At 34.3% G+C, this 10,285-nt stretch overlaps 1 protein-coding gene across 1 annotated transcript; it reads left to right on the top strand.

The window, feature by feature from the left end:
- Positions 1-533: 533 nt before the first annotated feature.
- Positions 534-8,719, top strand: LOC133337822 (band 7 protein AGAP004871; the record flags this gene model as incomplete). The annotated part of the gene is made up of 4 exons (XM_061546026.1): positions 534-640; positions 5,609-5,681; positions 5,830-5,912; positions 8,516-8,719. Coding segments are annotated over exons 1-4 (459 nt in total), but the record flags the coding sequence as incomplete, so codon positions are not given.
- Between the last annotated feature and the right edge of the window lie 1,566 nt (positions 8,720-10,285).

The following is a 10,285-nucleotide window of genomic DNA, read 5'->3' as shown; positions in this document are numbered from 1 at the left end:
AAACACCACAACAACAACAATAATGGCAACAGCAAAATACATGTTGTTGTTTTGTCAGCTATAAATGTCATTGAACAGAAAATATGATTTCACTCCCACTAACACCTCCTCATATACCCTAAACACTCACACATACAATAAAAAAAATTATTTTATTTATGAGAGAAAAAATATTTTTTTTTTTTTTTTTGAAAAAAAAAACAACACTTATAAAGATTTATCGAAAGCCAGCAGAGAAGAAAATTGCCCAGAAAACTTCTGATATTATGGACGGGTGGCCAACCATATGCTGACAACAAAAACAAAAAGAAAAAAAATACTCATTTAAACATTTGTATTGCAATATCTTAATGACATTATTTGAGCATTCCATTAGTAGTTAGTTGTATAAGTAGAAACACTTACATACATACAATATTTTCTTATTAAATTAAGCAATAAATTAATACTTTTTGTATATGCATTTGTATTTGTTATCTAACATCGTTGTTTCTGTCTTTCTTCTTACTTCTTATGCTGACCTTTCGAAGTTAATGGAGACATGAATCACCAGGCATCAACGTGTGGCAAAATCCTGATATTCCTATCGGTGTGTCTGGTCATATTGACATTACCCTTCAGTTTGTTTGTATGCTTTAAGGTAAATATGAAATGTTTTCTGTTTTTGTTTATTTTTTTTATTTCAGGAAAATTCAACAAGAAAAGTAATTACTTATAAAACAATTCGTATCAATTGATGGACGTGGAAAATACAGTCGAAACTTTGCATAACTTAAAGTTTAAATTTTATTACAAAATCAGTGAGCGGAGCAGTATGGTCGGACGGGGCCGACCATATGACACCCTACACTACTTACACGAATATCTAACATTGTGTGGTTCTATATTGTGAGCTTGGACAATATATAGCGATATTTTGACCCTTTTGACCGACTTGATGTCAACAAATATTACTAATATTCAGTACAATCCTTCTAATTACTTGTCCAGATTCCCTTCAGCGTGAATTGTGTTTTGATGTTCGGCTTTCATTGTGGTCTGTATGTGTTGCCCTTGACCATACCTGGATACTCATGGAAAATTTCAAAACGATCAGCGCTATATTTTCGCCCTCTAGTGCGGTAATGGGTTACTAAATAATACCGTCAAATCCCGATAATTCGTAACCCCTTTAGTTCGTAAACCCCGCTTATTCGTAACAAAATGCCGGTCTTTTGGAAAAACCGCGATAATTCGTAAAAATCCCATACATTTCGGTCCCCTCGATAATTCCTAATTTTTTTTCCAACGGAATGCCTAAATACCTGTTATAATTCGTAATTTGTTTTCGTAAACCTCGATAATTCGTAAACTTCAAATGGTTTATTTATCTCTTTCTCTTCGTTTGTGCATTTTAAAGTAGCGGGCGCCGCATTCTTTGTATGAAACCCAGTATTTTGAGCTCATCGTACGACATTAACGGGAAACCATTGACTAGTGATTCTCTGCTCTGAAGTGGCAATACATTTGTTTTTGCGTGTGCCTTTCTCTAACTTTTATTATTTTAACGTTGATCGATCGGGATATTCACATTTTTCTGCAGCTCAGTTAATTTAATTCAAATATCACAAAACGATAGCACTACTAGGCGCTATCTATTCGCACAAAGCTCGACATCACTAATGAGTGAAAAATATGTAGCGAGTCGCTACCACATCTCACAAAAAAGAAGGCGAATTCGTGGAGCTTAAGGATTGACTTCTCGCATGGTTTATGTACCTAAATACGTATGTATACTCACGATTGAATAAAAACCTCGTTAATTCGTATTTTTTCTTTCTTCCTCCCGTTAATTCGAAACCCCGCTAATTCGAAAACCTCGTTAATTCGTATAAAACCGTCGGCCTCTTGACATTACGAATTATCGGGATTTTACTTTATATGAATACGTAAGCCCCTGTAAATATTTAAGTGTAACTCCCACATCCGAGTACATACGACAATATAATTGGTATCAATTTAAAGGTCAACCACTCCTCTTCGATATACTATCAATTTCTCGGGTCTATGTCATTCAGGGGTAAATAAATACGCTACAGAATACAAATTTTGTAATTTTACACACAAAATCTTTATCAAACCAGACATGCTTATTCTTTGGCCCAATCCCCTTCTCCATGTAAATATTCACGATGTTTGGGCCTAAATATTAACTGATCTTTACCAAGATTCATTGGGCAGAACCCATCCCACATGCAAAATTTCGTGAAGATTGGTCCATAAATGTGACCTGTATCGTGTTTACAAAATATAATGGACAGAGGAAGGAAGGACACACATGTCTAGATTGACTCAGCTAGTCGAGATATGACTATCGGTATACTTGAAGGTGGGTCTAAGACCAATATTTCGCGGCGTTGCAAACTCTTGGGGCTGCACAAAGCTACCTGACAACATAGTTGTGTAGGATATAAAAATTATAATTTAGAATGTGTCAGACGGTGTGGTTGTAGTATGTTGTATATATCAAACTATTATGTATTGTTGCTGTAATTTGGTATTTTGGGTTCTCAAGGAATAAGGCATATCCGTACCAACATTTATTTATATTGACCCAAGATTCAGGACAGCCCCACAAATATTGAGTATTGTAATTTGGAATTGTGGATTCTCATTGTATAGTACATCTCCGTACCAAAATTTGTTAATATTGACCTCAGTTTCAGGGTAGCTCCCATATTGGAGGAATTTTTGACACTTTTTTCAATCAATTTGTCAGCTATTAGGTATTTTATGTTCTTATAGCGGTACCATCATATCTTCAAACTAAAAATTATTAATATTAATTCAAGGTGATATTGTAAAGATTAATTTTAATTTAATTAATTTTTTGACACGTTTTTCAACCGAATTGACACTAATCTGGTATTTTGCATTTCTCATTGACTGTAAAATCTCACTACCAAAAAATATCAATATTGATATTCTATTTTATTATAGCTCCATGGAAAACAAAATCCATTATTATTATTTTTTGTGTAAATGGTTTTAGCAGTTATGGCCGATTTTTTGTTACTGGGCGATGTTACGACTGTTAACGTGCCGAATTTTCTCTTTGTTCGCTTTCATTTTTAACACCCTGTAACTCACAACTGAATGCACCAAACAAATACTTTTCGAGAAATCTATCAGTACAGCCATCTGCTGAAAAAATAACGGATTTTCCCCAACCTAATATTTTGAGAATTTCAATCATCTTTTTCTCAAGTATTTGTCGATATGTTCAAGGTCCTATCGTAACATGTGTTTTCTCCTAGGAGCCCCATTACCTTTAGATATTTTAGTATCATCCTCATGTTGGAGGGTATAAAAGTTCGGTGGAGGTGCGAGAAAGAGAAGTGCATATTACTCCGTCAGATTTCCTCAATGGAATCAGCTTTGCTGGTAACGAATTTGATCTGAAGACACTTGAGGTGTAAACGTATTTTTTAATGAACACATTTTTTGTAGTTTTTTTTCCGGATAAAAATCGGATGTTTTGCATATCTGTTAATTAATTCAAATTATTTTTTTGATGAATATAAAAACAATATATTAATTCCAATTCTAATTTCTCAAAATTAAAAGTAGTATTAGTGGAAATTAAAAATTAAAAGAGGCCTTAGTGGAGCTATTGAAATGATGAAGATATTACATATCTATTGATGATCTATGTGACAAACTTTGGATCAAATCAAAAAGCTTAACAAGTGAAAAAGATGTATACCCTCGACCATAGATATACCCTCCACCATAGATATACCCTCCACGATAGATATACCCTCCACCATAGATATACCCCCCACCATAGATATAGGTACAGGTACTAGAAATGAATATATAGGGAACATACCAAAAAGTGGACTTATACCGACATTTCTAAAAACGGATTATGTAAACCATAACACAAATTTCAGAAATTTTTAATGAATAATTATACCCTCAGCCTTATGGATATACATTTTAACACGGTGAAAATGTGCCTCATCAAAATATTTGTTCTAGACCCCATGTTTCTTTGGACCAAATCCGTTTCAGAAAATTCAGATTTTATCCAAACTTTGCCCATCTTATTATTTCTTCCAAACTTAGTACAAATTCGAAGATTGATAACAACGGTCCACTCGTTCTGCAACCTTCACACAGGGGCTAGGTCTAAATGCGATTATAGTTCATTATCGAACCTTAAGTTCTAATTTTTTGTCTCGCTATCCTCCGCAGGTGAAATTATTACAACAGAGTCTTAGAACCAAACTCAAAACGAGGACCAAATCAGATAACTATTTTAATATAAAAAGGGGGACTACCCCAAAAAGGGGGCGAATATTAATAATTTTTGGTAGGGAGATTTGTTACCATACACGACTACCAAAATACCAAATATCAGCAAATTCGGTTCAAAAACGCGCTCAAGAACCCCAAAATACCGAAAATTGGGGGAACCCTTATATGTGGCTATCCGAAAAAATGGACCTATATATATATATATATATATATATATAATTTCCTGTGCAGAGATTTGTTACGTTTTAAGAACTCAAAGTACTAAATTACAGCTAATTCGGCGGAAAAATACGATCAAAACCCCCAAAATACTGAAAATTAGGAGGTACCGTTATATAAGGGCTATGGACCTATATTTATAGTTTTTTGTGGAGACATTTAGTACCCAATAAGAACCCAATGTACCAAATTTCAAGAACCCCAAAATACCGAAAATATGGGGGTATCCTTATATGGGAGATATGCCTAAACGTGAACCATCTTCGAACTTGACCTGCCTGCAGACAAAAGACGACTCTATGCAAAATTTTGGCGATCTATCTCAATTCGTTTAAACGCTAGAGTGATTACAACAGATAGACGGACAGACAGATGGGGCTATATCGTCATAGAATTTTACGCTGATCAAGAATATATATACTTTATTGGAGTTACAAACGGAAAAACAAAATTAATATACCCTCCATACTATGGTGGAGGGTATAAACATGTATTTGAGTTAACCCTTTCGTTTATCAGTTGCATAAAAAAGCTCCACTATTTCGTTAATAGGCAAACAAACTGACGTTAATTTCAATGAAGGGATATGTGTATTTTTACCAAACATAGGTTTATCAATTTCGTTGTTTCAAAAGTAAACGTAAATAAAATATATCTTTGTATAGCCTTTGCTACGCAAACATGTGCCTCCTCGAAATACTGGTTTTAGACCCCAAATTTCCGCTTTTGAGACAATGGATTTGTCTGGTGCGCACTATGTCTCTCGATGTGACAAATAATCAAATATTTATTTGCCTCATATTCACACTATAGAGAAGTACGGATATGATTTTTCAATGTCCTTGTTTATAAATGTCTCCTAACAGCAATAACTAGCCCTAAACCTAATATAAACACTAAAACCAATATAAACACAAAGAACATATATTTGTATATACACATGTGTACATTTATGGTGGATATATTGCTATGTGTATTCAGATAGACTCAGGTGGTTATATGGCAAACCTCTATGTATATTTGAACAACAAACAAAAACATTGTAACTCTTTTGTGCTTGCGTTTGTTTTTGTGTCTCTTCTTACAGGTGGTCCAGGAATATGAACGGGCTGTTATCTTTCGTTTAGGTCGTTTGATGCAGGGTGGTGCCAAAGGACCCGGTATGTACAAAAAGTTCTCCCCTTTTGCCTCCCATTTGCAACATTTTATTCCGTTTGTTATTGAGTAATACGATTTTATGGATTTTCTCGTAAAAGCTTACAAATTAAATCTTAATAATTTCATTTTGTTGTCGATTTCATTTCTTAGGTATATTTTTCATACTGCCCTGTATAGATTCATATGCCAGAGTGGATTTACGTACAAGGACATATGATGTACCACCACAAGAGGTAAGTTGAAAACAAGACGGAGAGAGAGAGTGAGAGAGAGAGAACGAGTGGATGTTTGTATTTATTTTTCATGCGAACAATATTCAATATCCAATTGATATAAAAGGGGTAATTTGATTATTTTTTGGGAAGTGAACATGGAATTAACGGACTTTGTGAGGATTTTAGCTCAGTCAAGGTACATTAAATTGGAAACTATAAATGAGGAAAAAATCGTAGGACAAATTTTATGTTTATAGAACACCAAATTAATAAAATTTTTGTTTTAGATTTAATAATGTTTCAATTAATGAAAATATTAATTGTATGTAAGTGAGAGCTAAGGAACATTTATGAAATGTAATTATTTGATAATTGTTTTGTATAGAAAACCAGTAAGGAAAGTAGTAAAGTCGGGCTGGGCCAACTATATGATACCCTTCACCACTTTGGGTATATTCTACATATGGGTATTCTCATTTTTTAATTCACAATTGTTTGATTTGATCTTTATCAATAAATGAACCGACTAACATAAATCCATATATATGCTTTTCTGCAACATATGCTAAATTTCAAAGGGACAAATTTGGGTAAATCGATTTATAGCACACTTGATACACACTATTCGATAATATCAATCAGACACCCGTTCGAAATATATAAGGAAGCTATGTCTGCATCTGCACCCATTACAAAAAAAAACGCAATCAATCTAGTCTGAATTGAATACGTTGAGCAAAATTTCGTGTCAATCGGAGGAGTTTGGTGCACCATTTACCTAAAATCGGACGAAAATATATATGTGGCAGATATATCTAAATCTGCATTTTCAGGAAAATTAACACACATCATTCTAGACTTTGGCACACCATTTACCTTAAATCGGAAGAAAATATATATGGGAGCTATATCTAAATCTTAACCAATTTTCACGAAATTTAACACACATCATTCTAGACTTAATTCAGTACGCTATACAAATTTCGTGCAAATCGAAAGAAATGTAGAGGCTTTGGTACACCTTTTACAAAAAATCGGACGAGAATATGTATGTCAGCTATATCCAAATCTGAATCGATTTCCACGAAACTTGGCAGATATGACTCCAGACCCAATTCAGAACGCTGTGCCAAATTTCGTGCAAATCGAAAGATATATAGTGTCTTGGGTGATCCATTTACATTAAATCGGACGAAAATATATATGGGAGCTATATATAAATCTGAACCGATTTTCACGAAACTTCGCATACAACATTGTAGGCTTAATTCAGTACGCCGTGCAAATCGCAAGATATATAGGGACTTTAGTGCACAATTTACCTTAAATCGGACGAAAATATATATGGGAGCTATATCTAAATCTGAACCGATTTTCACGAAACTTAGCAGACATTATTCTACACTCAATTCAGTACGATATGCCAAATTTCGTGCAAATCGAAAGATATATAGGGACTTTAGTGCACCATTTACCTTAAATCGGACGAAAATATATATGAGAGATATATCTAAATCTGAACCGATTTTCACGAAACTTAGCACACATTATTCTAAGCTTATTTCAGTAAGCTGTACCAAATTTCGTGCAAATCGAAAGATATTTAGGGACTTTGCTGCACCATTTACCTTACATGGGGCGAAAATACATATGGGAACTATATCTAAATCTGAACCGATTTTCACGAAACTTAGCACACATCATTCTAGGCGAAATTTAGTACGATGTACCAAATTTCGTGCAAATTTAATGACTTTTGTACACCATTTACCTTAAATCGGACGAAAATTTATATGGGAGCTATATCTAAATCTGAACCGATTTTTCAATAGGGTTCGTCCTTGGGCCAAATGAATGAGCTGTGCCAAATTTCATCCAATTCGGATAATAAATGCGACCTGTACTTTGTTCACAATTTAACATGGACAGACATGCATAAATAGACTTGAAACGTGATTCTATGCATATTCTCAAAAGGAACCATGTGTCTATCTCATTTCCTTTTGCCTGTTACAAAAATATGCACAAAGACATAATACCCTGTACCACAGTGTGGTGAAGGGTATAAATATGGAATATTTTCCTATTTGTAGAACATTTGAAAACATTTTGAAAGTTGTTATGTTTTTAAAATAATTTTTGGAAGATACCAGAATTTTGTGAAAGTGAATAAAACTATAAACTACATATGTACATCATGATAATTGATGATATTAATTATATTCTGATTTCTAACTAATTTTCTTCTTTCCTTTAATATTTATCCAAAGACATTTTCCTTTGAAAATGCATAGTTTTGAAAGTATTATTTTCAATATATTGAATTTGCAAATAATACATTTTCTTCTAAAAAATAAGTAAGGTATTACAAAAGAAAAAATACTTTTACATTATCAATATTACGCATTCAAAGAACTGCAATGAAGCAGAAACATAGGAATACGAAGACAAACACATTTTGTTTTCTACATTTTATTACTTCTTCACTAGAAAGTTATTCTTACCGTTATTAATGCCATTTTGTTGATTCCTACATTTTTGTTCATGTCAATTCAATATGTGCTGCTGCTTCTATATTTACCTGTGATTTCGTTTTTTGTTTTTCTTCTTCTTACTTTCAGGTTTTAACAAAGGACAGTGTTACTGTGTCAGTGGATGCCGTTGTCTACTATCGCGTCTCGAATGCAACAGTCTCCATAGCAAATGTTGAAAATGCACATCATTCGACAAGGCTGTTGGCGCAAACCACTCTTCGCAACACAATGGGCACACAACACTTACACGAAATTCTCAGCGAACGTATGACAATTTCCGACACCATGCAGGTGAGTGAGTAGCTAGCTTATGTATGGATGTATGTATGTTGTTGGTATTGTTTCGGTTGCAGTATTTGTTGCGACTACTACTTGTGGGGTTCAGCCAGGTGTAACTTGAATAGGATAAAATATGTGCCAGCTAAGCTTATTTTCAGTGCCTGCACCGATGTGTATTATTTGGAGCAGAATAAAAACAAGTTGCACGCCGATATGTTGTAACAACATCAAAAACAATAGCATCACCTTTACAATCCGGACAATAAGAAAATGATGACACAAATGCGACAATATTTATTTTCACCGTGCTAAGCAACAAATGTCAGAGTGCATAAATAAAAGTGCATAAATTCTGAAATCATATGAGTTCCCATTATGTAACAAATCTCCTGACTGAAAGTGATGGATATCGGTCCAATTTTTATGATACAACCCATTACTCGGTATTTTGGCAAGTTTTTCAACAGAATTGCCTATAATTGAGTACTTTGAATTCTCATTGGATTGTAAATCTCCCTACCAAAACATATCGACATTGGACTGTACTGATGTATGTTCTATATGCCAAAACTCAATATTACCTTCAGTGAACCCCAAATGACTACTTATAGCCCATTCGATCAGAAAATTAGTTCAATAATTTCATTTACTACTTTCATATATCCCCATACATATATATTGGAAATTATCAATTTAGTTCATATAAAACATTAATGTAAAACCAGTGAGCGGAGCAGTATAATCGGACGGGGCCGACCATATGACACCCTACACAACTTCCACGAAAATCTAACTTTGTGTGGTTATATATTCTGAGCATGGGCAATATTTCGCGATATTTTCACCCTCTTGGCCGACTAGAGGTCAACAAATGTTCCAGATTCCCTTCACCGAGGGATGTGTTGTGATGTTCGGCTTTCAATTGTGGCCTATAGATCGACTCGAAAAAGACAAAAAAATTAAGTTTTCGGTCCACGTTATCACAAAATTATTATCTGATCATCACCAAAAATTATAGGCGTTGTCCTTGACCATAACTGAAACCTCATGAAACATTTCAAAGCGATCTGCGCTATATTTCCGCCCTCTAGTGTGGTAGTGGTTTGTTAAATAATATCTGAAAACGTAAGCACCTTTGAATATTTACGTGTAACTCCCACATCCGAGTACATACGATATTATAATTGGTATCAATTTAAGGGTCAACCACTCCTCTTGAACATACTATCAACTTCTCGGGTCTAGGACGTTGAGGTGCAAATATATACCCCATAGAATACAAATTTTGTAATTTTTCACACAAAAGTCAGGGTCCAGTTGACCCGCTAAATATTGACCGATGTTTATCAAAACAGGCATACTTATTCTTCGGGCTGATCTCCTTCCCCGTGCAAAAATTCGCGGTGTTTGGGTCATAATTGCGGCCACTGAAGCGACCAGAAAATCAGACAAAAATAAAGTTTTTGGTCCATTTCATCCCCTAAATGTTAAGCGATCTTTTCCAAAAACAATAGGGATCTTCATTGGCCAGAACCCATCCTACAAGAAAAATTTCGTGAAGATTGGTCTATAACTGTG

The sequence above is a fragment of the Musca vetustissima genome, unplaced genomic scaffold (genome assembly GCF_032173495.1).
Source record: "Musca vetustissima isolate MV318-11 ecotype Yass unplaced genomic scaffold, APGP_CSIRO_Mvet_v1 utg311998, whole genome shotgun sequence".
NCBI classification, from domain to species: domain Eukaryota; kingdom Metazoa; phylum Arthropoda; class Insecta; order Diptera; family Muscidae; genus Musca; species Musca vetustissima.
Note: the sequence above shows the minus strand (reverse complement) of the source record. Positions and strands in the feature narration are given on the sequence as shown.